Genomic DNA, 16,215 nt, shown 5'->3' with positions numbered 1-16,215 from the left:
TTTAATTAAGCAATTGTTTCCTGATCCTCGCCGACGCCGTCCCCGCTTCGAATTCCCTGGATCCACCGGGGCTGGACCCCAGCACTTGCTTATGTTCATTATCTGAGTCTTCTAAATAGAATGTGATACCTAAAATGGGAGGGACATCAAAGTCTTATTCCCTGCATATCTTGAAGGCCAGATGTATAGTGGGCTCTCAATAAATATAAACTGAATGAATAACCCAAACTTCCTTACTTTTAGAAAGAAAATTTTCTTACAATGGGGTTGTTACAAGAAAGGAGAGAATGTAACAGCGCTCTTGGTCACTAGAGTCAGCTTATACCACATCAGCGCTTTGCCAATTTGCTTCTTTCCTATAAAAATTACATTTTCTACAAAATCTATTCAGTAATATCCACAAACCACTGGAACGAGACCAGCCATGGAAATCTTATAACTGCTGTTTGCGTTGAAGCCAATGACTCCAAGCAGTTCGGCAAGAAAAACCTATCTAAGTCTTAAACCACCTCTAAAACAAATATACATACATAAAATAACCTATAAACAGAGATACGGTTAAAGGCACTGCACATCCAAGCAAACTGAGAGCACCTCTTACTACATGCCAACTTAGGGTAGAAGTCAATGACAGCACTTTTTTCTCTGAACTGATCTTGTGTACCGAACTGTGATATCTAAACAACATACTATCCCGAACACTTAAAAACATGCACTGAATGTTAGAAGTGATGCCAGAGCTTAACCACTCACTTCATGTGCATAATAATATACAGTAAATGCTGTAAATATTTGTTGACTGACTGCCTTCTAAGATTGCAGGTTGTGAACCCAAACTTCTATGACTTACAAAGTTCAAAGAGCTTTAAAAGAGCTGGCCCTTTAGGGGACTGAGTATTTCGTAAAACCGAAGAACCAGTATTAAAAAGAAGCACACGGAGAGACCATGATTTTGGCTGCTTATAGCAGAGCACAAATCATGTGAGCTATTTTCCCAAATGAACTGCTGATTCATAAAGCTCCTTTTAACAACAGCAAAAGCCTTCACCTGCTACATACTCTCTCTACTCTCTTTCGTGAGGATGGGAGCAGAGGCAGGCACCTGCAGGCCTAGCTATTAACATTTAAGAGGCCCATTCACCTCTGCCTTAGGCCAACTATAGCCAAGCATAAACACATATACCCTGAATTTAATGGCTCTGGAGAAAAGCTTTAGCATTTTAATACTGTCCTGTAATAATAATCTCAACTTTTTATTAGAACCTGGTGGCTGAGTACAGTCAACTGCACTTGTGTTGGGAGCCTGAGTGAGACATGCATGAAACGAAACAGGGTATCCAGCTGTTGTGTGTTCAGAGACTTATCAGACACAAACAATCATTCATTATGAAGAACATTTTCAATACTGTCATAATATAAAACAAATATTTTAATTTTTCAAGTGTTTTCTTTAAAAAAAAAAAAAAATTTTATACTTAAGTCAGCCTTGAAAATAAGCACAAAATCTACCTGTTTACATTTTTTAACTCACAACAACTCAAGCACCCATTCTGTGCATAGCACTATTCTAGGTGCAAGAAAAGGGAGTCTTAACTATAAAAACAGGATTTCACTTTCTGGAATTTTGTTATCTCCTTTTCCAAAGAGTAAAAATAAATAAAATCACCACTGTTTACTGTTGACCTGCCCCCAAGCCCACTCTTGGTTCTCAGAAATGCTAGGTTCTGCCAAATTTAAGATGTTTCAATGAACTCAGTTCCTACTTCCCCCAAAATAAGAAAGCAGAACCCTTTTTCATTAAAAAAAAAAATTAAAAAAGAAACAATTTTCCATGAAAGGCCAGTTACTATTTCTAGTAAGTATTGTTCTTTTTTCCTCTCTAGCTTTTCTTTAAGTCTTCTTCCTCCAACATTAGCTTTTCCTGTACAAGGCAAACCAACATCTTTTTGTGTTTTTCTTTTCCTAAGAAAAAGTACTGCATCTTGAAGACAAACCATTCCCAAGACTGGTGATATTAAAACAAACAAACAAAAAACTTTAAAGGTGAATCACCTACATTGATGAAGTAAAAAAATAAAAAGCAGTTGGCACTAAGATAGCTATTCCAAATATCCATGTTTAAACAATTTTAAAAACTGTTTATTTATTTTGTAACAATGTACCCTAGTCCAAAGTTAACTATGTTTAAAAAAAAATTTGGCCAAAAAATTTACACAAACATTTTCAGTTCAATCTAATAAAAGTGATATCTAGAAAATATTCCGTATCATTAAGTCTGTCTTATAAAGTTCAAATTCTAAAGCATTCCTAAGGCACGGTGTTCTGGAAGACAAATGTGCTTCTGTGGCACTGCGTGACGTATGTGGCATCCAAGATTGGCTCCAAGCAGGCCCGGCAGGCACCTTCCTCCTGACGCTGTGAGACTGTGACAGCAGAGTCAGACATAGGCCCCCAGGGCTGCATGGAACTCTGTGAGACACTGGACCAGCTGCTGGAACTTGGGCCTCTCCTCCGGATCTAAGGCCCAGCAACAAGCCATCACGGCAAATCTGCAGTGACAAAACCAGAAAATTTGCCTATTGACGATATACTGGGTTGGCCAAAAAGTTTGGGTTTTTCCACAAGGTGTTACTCTTAACCTTTTGATCAATATGATACCAGCTACGTTTTCAGTCTAAATGTGGGTGTGGAGAGGAAGACATATTAAAAATCAATCTCTTTGCAGAGCAAAAATGAGTTATCTGGACATTACATGTGGATTTCAATTCTGAAACATGTCAAAATATACTAGCAAGTAGAGATTTTATGTAACTATTTAAAACACAGTCAAAATAATAATCTGCTTTATCCTGCACAGTTGATTCTTGAAGAACACAGGGGTGAGGGGAGCTGACCCTCTGCACAAGTCAAAAATCTGCATATAACTATAGTCAGCCTCATATCCCCAGTTCCTCCACATCCACAGACTCAACCAGCCAGAGGCTGTGTGACACTGCAACATTTATCACTGAAAAAAAGATCTACATGGAAGTGGACCTGCAGAGCTCAAACCCACACTGTTCAAGGGTCAACTGTACGTAAGTTGTGAGAGAAAAAACTTGGAGGAAGAGGAAGCTGTAACTAAGCTGTAAGAATCCTGGATCTATAGTAAAATCTGTACAAAGCTGCCCCCTCACCACAGTATAAAAACCTCAGGGGATTCTGGAACTGAGACTTAATCAGTGTGCACTGCATCACCCCTGAAGAGCCTCCTGCCCACTCTGATCCCATTATATGGGAAGACTAGCTATGTGGTAAAAGCGGGAGACAGGAGGTATTTCACGCACTAGACCAGAATTTCTTCCTTACACGTATATCAATTCACACCAGCTGTCAAGGCCAGATGGCAAAGGGAAAGGCTCTATATAGAAGCAGAAGAGGGCGTCAGATGATGAGATGGTGGGACAGCATCACCAATGCAAAGGACGTGAACTTGGGCAAACTTCAGGAGATGGTGAAGGACAAAGAGTTCTGGCACGCTGCAGTCCATGGGGTTGCAAAGAGTTGGACATGACCAGGCGTCTGAATAACTAACAGCATGTTCAGTGTTTTCTCACTATGCAAATGAGTATCTTGGATTAATCACTACAAATATGAGACAAAAAAGTCCTAATGTCAAACGCACTCAAGAGTGAATGAGTCTGGCTGACGTTGTGGTTTCTCTGTGTGTATGCTCACTCAGTTGTGTCCAACTCTTTCTGACCCTTTGGACTGGAGCCCACCAGGCTCCTCTGTCTACGGGATTTTTCAGGCAAGAATACTGGAGTGGGTTATCATGTCCTCCTCTTCCTCACTGAAGGATTGAACCCGCATCTCCTGCATTGCAGATGGATTCTTTACCACTGAGCCATCAGGAAAGCTTACGGTTTCTCTACAGGAGTATAATTCAAGTCCAAATAGGCATGATTCTCAGAAGAGTAGTCTCTGTATTAGTATGGATACCTGTTCTTATTGCTTTCATCCAATCATTGTAAATGGAATCTAACCCATGTCTTCAAGCCCAGAAAGAAACTTACAGTTCATCAGGACAGTTGATTGGCTGGGCTATCCGGTAACCATCTTTCAAGTATGCGGCCATCTCAAACGGGTCGATGTCCACGTAGGGTGTCTGGCCCAGAGTCATGAGTTCCCACAGCGTCACTCCAAAGGCCCACTGAGAAGAAGGGCAGCAACACCATGAGGGGGTATTTAATACAGTTGTCAGAATGCTGCTACTTGTGGCCAGGTACGGATAAAAAATACCAATCAACTCTTGACACATCCAGTTAGATTCTCTTGTTGAACAGAAAAGAACACTTCAATGAATGCATCCTTTAATATGAATATATTATTATTGTATATTCTAAAGTAATTAGAACCACTGGAAAGAATTATTGTTGATTACAAGCCCCACCACTCAAAATCATTAATTATTTTTAAAATTTTCCTAATATTTAAATGTGTTACTTTAAATACCATGGCTAGCCTGCATAGTTGATAAGTGGAAATGTAAATCGTGTAAAATACAATGTCATGGATTTTTACTCTATTCAAATAATTTAAATTAACAGAAATTCAGGAAATTTTAGTATCCGGAAAGAATATCTTTCAACCTTGCTTGCGTAAAAGACCAGATTCATTTAAAATCAACACGTAAACTATTGGTAGGAGCAGAAATCATAAGCAGTGGCAACAGTGCTTAGTCATGGTCCAACCGGGCTCCTCAGTTCAGCTGCGGCTTCTGGGGAGGATGGCAGGAATGTGGGGAGTGCTGGCAGGAATATGTCTACATGCAGCTGCTGCCATGAGGCAGGGAAGGACTCAGACTGGGATACCCACTCATCTGCTACTACGCGTGAGCCTTGAGGTCAGGGGAGCTGAAGCTGCATAAGGAGGATGATATCTGTGTACCATGCTATCATGTTTATGAATCCCTTCAAGTTCTAGACTTTCTTTTTTTCATTTTTTCTCATTTTTTCATTTTTCCTTCACAACAAACCTATAAGCATCATTGGTAGCCTGACATTACAGATGAGGAAACAGGCTCAAAGAAATAACTTGCCACAAAATACACTTTTTATAAGTGATGGGGGGAAAAAAGGAAAGGAAAAAAGAGGAGAGGAAAACACAAGAACTGATCTGTTTAAAACATTTAAGCACAATGCATTAAATTTTAAGCTATTTTTTAAAAAATAATAAAATCTAGAAATATTCTAAAGTATACAGATTTTTTAAAGATGTATTAGTGAACAATAGCTTTATTTTTTATTATAATCTAGACAAACAAGAAAACAGTAGAATGGTATCTTTTAGATTATTTTTAAATTGTCGAAGAATTCTATACTAAGCAAAAATATACTTGAAACATGAAGACAGAATACAGGTTTTCAAAAAAAAGCTGAGAGAATATGTCACTGGCAGAACTACACTGTGAGACACATGAGAATAGTTCTTCATGTGGAAAGAAAAAACACCAATGGGAATTTGGATCTAGTCAAAGCATGAAGAATGCCGAAAACATATGAACTAGGTATTTTTTCCTCATTTAAAAATTTCCTTAATAGACTGTTTAAAGCAAAATCTCATGTACTGTGGGGTTTATAATATAAATGGAAGTTTTAGGTTGATGCAAAAGTAACTGCGGTTTTTGCATTGTTGAAATTTACCATTTGATACTGGAATACACTGTTAAATAAATGTCGTTATGTTATACATCATTTTAATGTACATTTATTTTTTTTTTGCTAATGACTTATTACTTGCTGTTTCATATTTATTTTAGACTAGGGAAATGATGTTAGATAAAAAGCAAATTCGAGTAGTTTTCTTATCCAAGTTCAAAATGGGTTGTAAAGTGGGTAGAGCAGTAGAGATAACTCGCAACATCAACAACACAATTGGCCCAGGAACTGCTAACAAATGTGCAGTGAAGAAGTGGTTCAAGAAGTTTTGCAAAGGAGATGAGAGGCTTGAAAATGAGAAGTGTAGTGGCCGGTCATCGTCAGTTGACAACTACATGAGAAGCTGCTGAAGAACTCAACATGGACCATTCTACAGTTATTTGGTATTTGAAGTAAATTGGAAAGGTGGAAAACTTGTTAAGTGGGTACCTTGTGAGCTGACCAAAAATCAAAATAACTGTCATTTTGAAGTGTCATCTTCTCTTCCTCTATGCAACAATGAACTATTTCTCGATTAGATTGTGACATGCAATATAAAGTGGATTTTAGACAAGAACCAGCAACGATCAACTCAGTGGTTGGACTAAGAAGCTCCAAAGCACTTCTCAAAGCCAAACTTGCACCAAAAGGTCACAGACATTGTTTGCTGGTCTGCTGCCTGTTTGATCCACTACAGCTTTCTGAATCCCAGCAAAACCATTACATCTGAGAAGCATGCTCAGCAAATCAATGAGATGCACCAAAAACTGCAATGCCTGCTGCTGGCATTGGTCAACACAAAGGGCCCAATTCTTCTCCATGACAACGCCAGACCTCACGTCACACCATCAATGCTTCAAAAGTTGAACAAATTAGGCTACAAAGTTTTGCCTCATTTGCCATATTCACCTGACCTCTCACCAACCAACTACCACTTCTTCAAGCATCTCTACAACTTTTTGCAGGGAAAATGCTTCCATAACCAGGAGGAGGCAGAAAATGCTTTCCTGAGAGTTTGCTGAATCCCAAGGAATGGATTTTTACATTACAGGAATATACAAACTTATTTCTCACTGGCAAAAATGTGTTGATTGTAATGCTTCCTATTTTGATTAATAAAGATGTGTTTGAGTCTAGTTATAATGATTTAAAATTCATGGTCCAAAACCACAATTATGTTTGCATCAACCTAATAAAATGTATGTCGAGAACAGCATAAAGGATGGGTAGGGATGAGTGTAAACAATGTATTGTAAGCTGCTTATATTAAATATGAAGTGGCATAATATTTGAAAGCAGGATGTGTACACTGTAAATCCTAGAACAGGTTTCTTAACCTCAGCACTACTGACGTTATGGAGTGACTGAATTTCTGTTGCTAGAGGCTGCCTTGTGCATGGCAGGATGTTTAGTTCAGCAGCATCCCTGGCCTTCAGCCACTAGATGCCCCAAGTAGTGATAACTGAAAATGCCTCCAGAGACTGCCAAATGCCCAAACCCCCAGGACAGAGGGTACAAAATTGCCCCCAAGTGAGGAAACCCTAAGCTAGACTGACCAAAGAAAACAAAAAGACAACCAAAATCAGGAATAAAAAAGGAAACATCATTACAGACCCTACAGACATCAAAAAATATTACAAGTAGCTCAACTTTATGCCAATAAATTCAACAACTTAGATTAAATGAACAAATTCCTTGATATACACAAATTACCAAAACAGACACCAAAAAAGAAAATATATATAGCTCAGTAATGTTTTTTAGAGAAACTGAATTCACAATTTAAAATGTTTCCACAAAGAAAACTCTATATCCAAACAATTTCACTGGGTGAGTTCTATTAAGCTTGAAAGAAAAGAATAATACAAGCCTATTATTCGTTTGCTGCTGCTGCTACTGCTGCTAAGTCGCTTCAGTCATGTCTGACTCTGTGCGACCCCATAGACGGCAGCCCAACAGGCTCCCCCATCCCTGGGATTGTCCAGGCAAGAACACCGGAGTGGGTTGCCATTTCCTTCTCCAATGCATGAAAGTGAGAAGTGAAAGTGAAGTCGTTTGCTAGGGATGCCATAAAAAGCACCACAAACCAGGTAACTTGAACAATGGTATTTATCTCACAGCTCTGGAGGCTAGAAGTCCAAAATCAGGGTGTCAGCAGGGCTATTCTCCCTCTGAAGCCTGTAGGGGTGAATCCTTCCTTGCCTCTTCCTCGCATCTGGTGGTTTGCCAGCAATCCTTAAGTGTTCCTCAGTTTGCTGCTGTAGTACTTCAATTTCTACCTCTATTTCACATATCATTCTCCCTTTGCAGGCCAGTGTCTCTTCTTATAATAACATCAGTCATACTGGATTAAGGTTTACCTTAATTATGACTTCATTTCAACATTTTATCTCTAACAATTCCAAAAAGTCACTTTTTGAGATAAAGGGGTTAAGAGCTTCCATGTATCTTTTGGGGGAACACAACAGAAACCACAGCACCATCATATACAAACTCTTTCAGAAAACAGGGGAGGATGAAACACTTCTCAATTCTTTTTTAGACCAGAGTTATCCTAAATAACCAAACCAAAGTGTTAAACTTTTCGGAACTTAATATCTTTTTCATTAATTATTACCACTAGGTAGAGCATGGCCATCCTTGAGGTCTATACTTTGGGAGGAGGGAAAAGAACAGGATCAGATGCAGATGGGTCTGTATTTTTAAAATCTCCACAGAGACAGAGTCTATTGAAATTTCCATAAACTTACCAGTTTAAGAGTAATATTCTATTCTGCTTAAAAATGGAAAAATGATTTCAAATTAATAAAGTTAAAAGAAAGTACCTGCTTACACACAGGTATTTTCTACCTTTAAACTTTATATGGCAAATACATGGGGAAACAGTGGAAACAATGGCTGACTTTATTTTTCTGGGCTCCAAAATCACTGCAGATGGTGATTGCAGCCATGAAATTAAAAGATGCTTACTCCTTGGAAGGCAAGTTATGACCAACCTAGACAGCATATTAAAAAGCAGAGACATTACTTTGCCAACAAAGGTCCATCTAGTCAACACTATGGTTTTTCCAGTGGTCATGTATGGATGTGAAAGTTGGACTGTGAAGAAAGCTGAGCGCCGAAGAATTGATGCTTTTGAACTGTGGTGTTGGAGAAGACTCTTGAGAGTCCCTTGCACTGCAAGGAGATCCAACCAGTCCATCTTAAAGGAGATCAGTCCTGGGTGTTCATTGGAAGGACTGACGTTGAAGCTGAAACTCCAATACTTTGGCCACCTGATGCGAAGAGCTGACTCATTGGAAAAGACTCTGATGCTGGGAAAGATTGACGGCAGGAGGAGAAGGGGACGACGGAGGATGAGATGGTTGGATGGCATCACCGACTCGATGGACATGAGTTTGAGTGAACTCCGGGAGTTGGTGATGGACAGGGAGGCCTGTGTGCTGTGGTTCATGGGGTCGCAAAGAGTCAGACACGACTGAGCAACTGAACTGAACTGAACTGAAACTTTATATAAACTCTTAATAATGACAGTAATTAGTCAATGCAATGATTAATTTTTAAAGTAGTGTCCTATTTCCACAGGGAAAGTAGTTCACTACACAGATGGAGCAGAGCCTTTACAAGATGAGACGGATCTGTTATTCACTCATTGGGGCAGCAGCTGTGGGGAAGGAATAATCAATCCAAACAATCTTGGAGGAAGAAACAATGAGAATTGGTAAGAAGTGGATGCTGCCACTTCAGTAACCCCATCCACTGACAAAAGAAGTTCTAACAACTTCTGACTCTAAAACAGTAATGCTGGTGGTATCTGTGACCTGGAGTGTACACAAGTATCATAACAGTATAACATGTATAAGCTGACTTTTAAAAAGTACTTCTTTCACATTGTTTTGTCCACATTATCACTAAGCACCATCTACGGTTCCTGTATTACAAACTGCAGCACTAATAAACACCAAAAAAGAACAATAAAGCCAAATGGAAAGTTGCAGTTTCATTTCCTTAGAAGCTAACAACAACACAAAAACTGATTAATTACATGTTGGCTCACCAACCCTCTTTTAAAAAAAAATCAAGAGCAAATAGCACAAGGATGATTTGTGGAAAACTTGTTCTCTCAAGTCTTCTGACAACTGAACTACTTTAAATTTAGACAGACATTCTATAATTTTCACTTGTTTGATGTTGTTGGAAAGGGCACAGTAAGAAGGCCAGGCTGTTTTGCCCAGAGTTTTATGTAAAATGTATTGCTATGTCCATTTAAGGAACATGTAGAGAGCAACAATGTTCTTCTATTTCTCTTAATCCTCTTCTCCAACTTGTGTTATTTTATAGCTTAATACACAAAAGATATAAAATACCTTTTTTCACTAATAACATGTGATGTTCACTAACACACTGATGTGACTTGTCAACAGGTATATAAATAAAATTCTTTTTTACTCTTTGATGGAATGTTTACTAATGCTGGGACTATTCAGAGATTTTCACTTTGTTACTTCAGGTATTTATAATGCAAGGCTGATCTCAATATATTATATATGATGAAAAAAAAATTTGTCCAATTCTGAATGATCTCATCTGACCACAGTAGAGCATCATCAAGTGTTCTATGGCTAGAAAATCTGTTAACACTAGAAACTTAACATCCTTTTTTCATATATGGAAATAGGTTCAGATGACCAAAGTAGCATTAATTTAATCTGGGACAAGTGCTTTCCAAGCTTGAGTAATAAGAAGAGTCACCTGGAGTGTTTGTTAAAAATACAGATTCCCCAGCCCCATCTTAATAGTTTGGAGGCCTAGAAGTCAACATTCTTAACAGATATTTAGACCCATCTATCTTTAGACCTAGCTGGGTCTAAAGATCCTGCAAATTTAGGAAATAGTCTCAGATGAGGTAGCAGTGATGGTCAGACAGCAAAGACAGATGACAGTTTTTATTTTTACTGTAGTATGGCCAACATATAATAAACTGATTTGCTATAGTCTCCCACATGTATATACCTCCAAAACAAGTCCCATAATCAAGACAATAAACAAATCCATCACTTCCAAAAGATTCTTACAGCTCTAATCCTTTTCCCCTAGTCCTCTCTACCACCACCCCTACTATTTCCAAATAACAATTAATCTGCTTCCTGTCATTAATATTTGTTTGCATTTTCTACTGCGTGCATGCTAAGTCACTTTAGTAGTGTCCAACTCTTTGCAACCCTATGGACTGTAGCCTGCCAGGCTCCTCTGTCCATGGGATTCTTCAGGCAAGAATACTGGAGTCGGTTGTCATGCCCTCCTCCAGGTGATCTTCTTGACCCAAGGACTACAGAATTTTACATAAATGGAATTATTCAAACTGTACACCTTTCCTAGCTTCTTTCACTCAGAATAACAATTCTGAGATTCATTCATGATGTTGCATGTATCAACTTTTCATTGTTGAATAGGATATGAATAAAGCTGTTTTTACCTGTTGATAGACATTTGGATTATTTCCTGGTTTAGCTACAAAAACAAAGCTGCTATGGACATCTATGTACAAGTATTGGCAAGGACACATGCTTTCATTTACCTAGGAGCAAAATGACTAGATGTGGTATATATATGTTTAATTTTTTAAGTAACTGCCAAACTGCCTTCCAAAGTGAATGGACCATATTACATTCCCATCAGCAGTGTAAGAGAGCTACCATTTTTCCATATCTTTGCAAACACTTTGGTCTTCAATGCTAGCCACAGTTAACGGGTGTATAATAGTATTTCATTGTAGTTTTAGTTTGCATTTTCCTAATGACTAATGATGTTAATCATATTTTCGTATGCTTATTTGTCATCTATGTATCTTCACCGGTGAAGCATCTGAGATATTTTGCTCCCCTCCCTTTTTTTTTTACATTGAGTTGCTTTTTTTTCCTTTTATATTTACTTATTTGGTCCTCCAGCCAGCATGTGAGATCTTAGTTCCCCAATCAGGGATCAAACCCAAAACCCCTGCACTAGAAGCACAGAATCTTAACCACTGGCACATACACAATATAAATCAAGATAAATCACAGATGTTCACAAACACAGTTAAAAGCTATGGTGGCTAGATGCTGATATGCTAAGTGTAGTGCCTGGGTAAGAAGCTTGGCAAGGCCACTCTTGGTTACGGTAGTTAGGGTGAGAGATGCCTCTATAATCACTGCTGCAAAACACTTGAAAGCTACTTTGATTTTTACCTTTTTTTGTAAAACCAAAATCCTCTTTGGATTTCTCTTGGTTTGTGAAAATCAGTATACTAACAAAGGTCTTTTGTAAAAGCAAAGTCACATAAAGCAAACTTCTGAAAAGTAGGGAATGCCTGTACTGAATTTCTAGAGTTCTTTATATATTCTACAAATTTGTCCTTTACCATAGATATACGATTTGCAAACATATTCTAAGTGTGACTTGTCTTCTCATTCTCTCAACACAATTTCAAAGAGAACAAGTTTCAAATTTTTATAAAGTCTAATTTGTTCTTTTACAGATCTTTACTTGGTGTCTTATCTAAGAAATCTTTGCTTAATGCAAAGCCCCAAAGATTTTCTTCTACTGTTCTCTTCTAGGAGTTTTATAGTTTTAGGTCATGCACTTAGGTCTGTGATTTACTTTGGGGTAACTTTCGAACATGGAACAAGTTATTCATTGACGTTCATTTTTTTTTTTCCTGGTAGCTGGATATCCAGTTGCTCTAGGACCATTTACTTAAAAGATAATCCTTTCTTCACTGACTTGCCTTAGCACTTCTGTTGCAAATTAACTGTCCATACATATGTAGGTCAAGTTTTAGACACTCTATTCTACTCCACTGAACTACCTATCTTAGTGCCAATACAACTGTTCTGATTACTGTAATTTGAAATCAAACCCATAATGTCCTTTTTTCAAAGTGTTTTGTGAAGTGAAAAGTTATCTTTTCATATCAATCTTACCAACTTCTACAGAAAACATTTAAAGTCTGCAAATATTTTCTTTGAAAATGTGTTGAATCTATAGATCAACTTGGAGAACATCTCAATATTGAGTTTTCTGGCCAAAAAACAAGGTACAGCATTCCATTTATGTAGGGTGTTAATTTCTCTCAACAATGTTTCCTAGTGTTCATCATAAAAATCTTTCCCAATTTTTGTCATATTTCTAAGAATTTCATACATTATGCTATTTTTTTCCCAAAAAACTCTAATATCTGATTTTTATTAGTATATAGAAATACAACTGATTTTTGAACACTGATCTTGTATTTTTCTAAACTTTTCTAAACTCATTTACTCAATTTTCTTCATAGACAATTAAGTTGTCCACAAATAAAGTTACTTTTTCTATCCAGTCTTTTCTTGCCTTTCGTTTCCTTTTCTTGCCTCAGTACACCGGCTAGAACCTTGAGAACAATACTGATGAGAGTAGGTGTCCTTGTCTTGTTCCTGGTATTAGGTAAAACGAATTCAGCCTTTAAGCATTAAGTACAGTAATAGCTATAGTGTTTTGTTTTGCGTAGATGCCCTTTACCAGACTGAGGAATTTCTGTGTCTATTCCTAGACTGCTAGAAATTTTTATTAGAAATGAATTTTGGATTTTTTTTCTAATACTTTTTCTGCATCTACTGAGATGATCATGTGTTTTTCTTTTTTAGTATGTTAATATGGTATATTGCACTGCTTGATTTTTCAAACGATAAAAAAGCTTGTATTCTTGGGATAAAGTCTATGTGGTCATAATATTATTTTAAAATATACTTATGGAGTCTAAACTTTCAATTTTTTACATTTGTGACCATGATAATGATATGTAGTCTTCTTCGGTGATGTTTCAAGGTATTGCTGAAGTCAGAGAATGAGTTATTAGTGTTGCTCAGTTGTGTCCAACTCTTTGTGACCTCATGGACTATACAGTCCATGGAATTCTCCAGGCCAGAATACTGGAGTGGGTACCCTTTCCCTTCTCCAGGGGATGTTCCCAACCCAAGGATCAAACCCAGGTCTCCCGCAGTGCAGGTGGATTCTTTACCAGCTGAGTGACAAGGGAAGCCCCAGCATGAATAGTAAGTATTCTCTCAACTTTCTGAAGGAAATTGTATAGAATTTGTATTATTTCTTCCTTAAACATTTCAAGGCATTCACCACTGCCCCAGTTTAATACAAACCTAAAGTTTTCTTTTGGGGCAGGCTTTTAGCTAAAAATTAAATTTTGGGGAAATTCCCTAGCAATCTAGTGGGTAGGACTCTTGAGCTTTCACTGTTGAGGGCCTAGGTTCAAGACAGTGCAAGCCACACGGCGTGGCCTAAAAAAAAAAAAAAAATCAACTTTTAAATAGATATGGGGTATTCAGATTATCATCTTTTAGGATTTTAAATAGCTCTGCTGGAATTCCATCACCTACACTGGCAGTGGGGGAACTCTGTTTTAATTATTCTCCTTTAGCAGGTATTCCATATTTACAGGATTGAAGTTGATAACATGTGTTTGTGCACACACATGGGCATGTGCCTTCTGCGGCATTTATTTTAAGATCACTCACACCCAGCAGTGTTAGTCTTATCCTTGGAGAGCCGCATAGTTGACTCTATAAAAGGATCTCAGAGGGCCTCACACTGTCCTCTTCTACCCTCTATTTCCACGTTGAATCTTCCTCTTTCTCTTTGTATCACTCCCTTTGTCAGACTTCCCTTCAGAGATCCCATCTGCTCCCTCAACTACAGTTGTTATTTATGAGTAAATGATTTATTAATTGACCTCTGTGGCCTAAGGTGTCCCTCTTAACTATTAGATACATTGCATAGATATCTACTGTGCTTTTGTACCCAGGGCCCATGTTTCTGAAAATGTCAGTATAATATTTGTATTGTGAAGATGCAACTCAACTGAGGACAACAAGTAGACTGTCTGGTTTTGGGAGAAAACATGATTGATTTGCTATGGGGCATGTTGAGTTCAAGATACTGATGGGTGGAGTGTAGGTCTGGACTTCTAGAAAGACACAGAAGCAAGATATTATAAATTGGACATCAGCTTCATGAAAGTGGTGATTGAATAAACAGAGAGCTTATGGTTCTCAGAGGTATAAAGAAGCAAATAGAAAGAGAAGAAAGCCAAGAGAAGAACATAGGGAATGTTGACTTTTAGTTAGTGAGAAAGGAAAGATGAACAGTGAAATAAAGCAGAAAATTAAGAAGAGAATCCAGAGAATGCTGTGTCTCAGAAACCAAAGAGGGAAATAATTTCAAGGAGATTCTAGTCTCTAAACATACCTGCAATGGTCAGAAAGGATGAAGAAATCATTGGGGGCTTTTAAACAAGCAGGTTTAATAAATCAATAAAGATAGATACGATTGTCATGGCCCTGTGGGGATGAGAAAGTGGAGACAATAAGTAGATTACACTTTGAAGAAGTTCAGTTATGAGGAAGGGTGGAAGGATTGTACCTTAATGGGCTGGTAAGAGAAAGAGAGGTTTTATTGTGTTTTCTTTTATTGACTTTGTTCGGGTTTTAGGCAAGGAAGCAATAGAGACAAAGAAACTGGACATATGATTACTTGAAGAGAGGTCCAAGCAATGATAGGTGAATGGGCCCAGAAGTCCAGGTAAAGGTATAGTTTGGCATAGGAGGAGGTATACCTCGTCTGAGATGGGATTAGAGCAAGAGATAGGACAGAGAAGATACGGAAAATTCTTAAAGAAGGATCTCTCATTGACCTGTGGGACAACTTTAGGTTGCTGAATATATTTGTAAGTGGGGTCCTTAAAAGCATGCAGTGGAGATATGGGGCAGGGGACAGTGGACAGAAAGAATGATGAAGAAATAGCAACTGAAATGTTTCCAAATTTGATTAAAATTATAAAGCAACAGATCTAAGAGCTCAACAAACCTCAAACACTATAAGCATGAATAAATTTACGGAATATATCAAACTGTTCAAAACTACTGATAAACAGAAAATCTTAAAAGCTGCCAGAAAAAACAATGCTAATATACAGAGGAACCAAGATACTTTCTCAAAGGAAGTCATTCAAGGGGGAAGACAGTGAAGCAACATCTTTAAAAATCTTCAACATCTACTGTATGAAAAATACCCAGCTAAAATATCTTTCAAAAAATGGAGAAATAAAGACTTTTCCAGAAATAAAAAAGCTGAAAGAATTTATCACAAGCAGATACACACTGTAAGAAATGGTAAAGGAAGTCCGATAGGAACCAATAATGTCAAATGGAAATATGGCTCTAACAGAGGAACAAAGAGTACCAGACATGGTAACTGCATGGGTAAATATGTGCAACTTTTTTTTTCATTGCTTAAATCCTTTAAAAGGATCATTGAACATATCCCCATGCCCTTTTTGCAGTAATTGATAAAACAGAAAATCAGTATAGATTTGAAAGACAGTATCGACCATCTCGATCTAACTAACAATTATAGAACATTCCATCCAACAACAAAAGAATGTGTATTTTCAGGTCCACATGGAATATTTACTACTAAGGTGGACCATTTTCTTGACCATGATGAAGTC

The 16,215-nt window shown here is 37.7% G+C and overlaps 1 protein-coding gene across 2 annotated transcripts in view; it reads right to left on the bottom strand.

The window, feature by feature from the left end:
• Positions 1 to 2,111: 2,111 nt before the first annotated feature.
• RYK (receptor like tyrosine kinase) overlaps positions 2,112 to 16,215 on the bottom strand; it is a 108,863-nt gene continuing 94,759 nt past the window's right edge. For both annotated transcript variants that reach the window (XM_070794608.1, XM_070794613.1), the window contains exons 14-15: positions 4,056 to 4,192; positions 2,112 to 2,549 (exon numbers count right to left, since the gene is read on the bottom strand). In XM_070794608.1, the coding sequence (XP_070650709.1) occupies positions 2,438 to 2,549; positions 4,056 to 4,192 (249 nt within the window). In that variant the 3' untranslated portion in view covers positions 2,112 to 2,437. The remainder of the gene's footprint in view (positions 2,550 to 4,055; positions 4,193 to 16,215) is intronic.

The sequence above is a fragment of the Bos indicus genome, chromosome 1 (genome assembly GCF_029378745.1).
Source record: "Bos indicus isolate NIAB-ARS_2022 breed Sahiwal x Tharparkar chromosome 1, NIAB-ARS_B.indTharparkar_mat_pri_1.0, whole genome shotgun sequence".
NCBI lineage: Eukaryota > Metazoa > Chordata > Mammalia > Artiodactyla > Bovidae > Bos > Bos indicus.
Note: the sequence above shows the minus strand (reverse complement) of the source record. Positions and strands in the feature narration are given on the sequence as shown.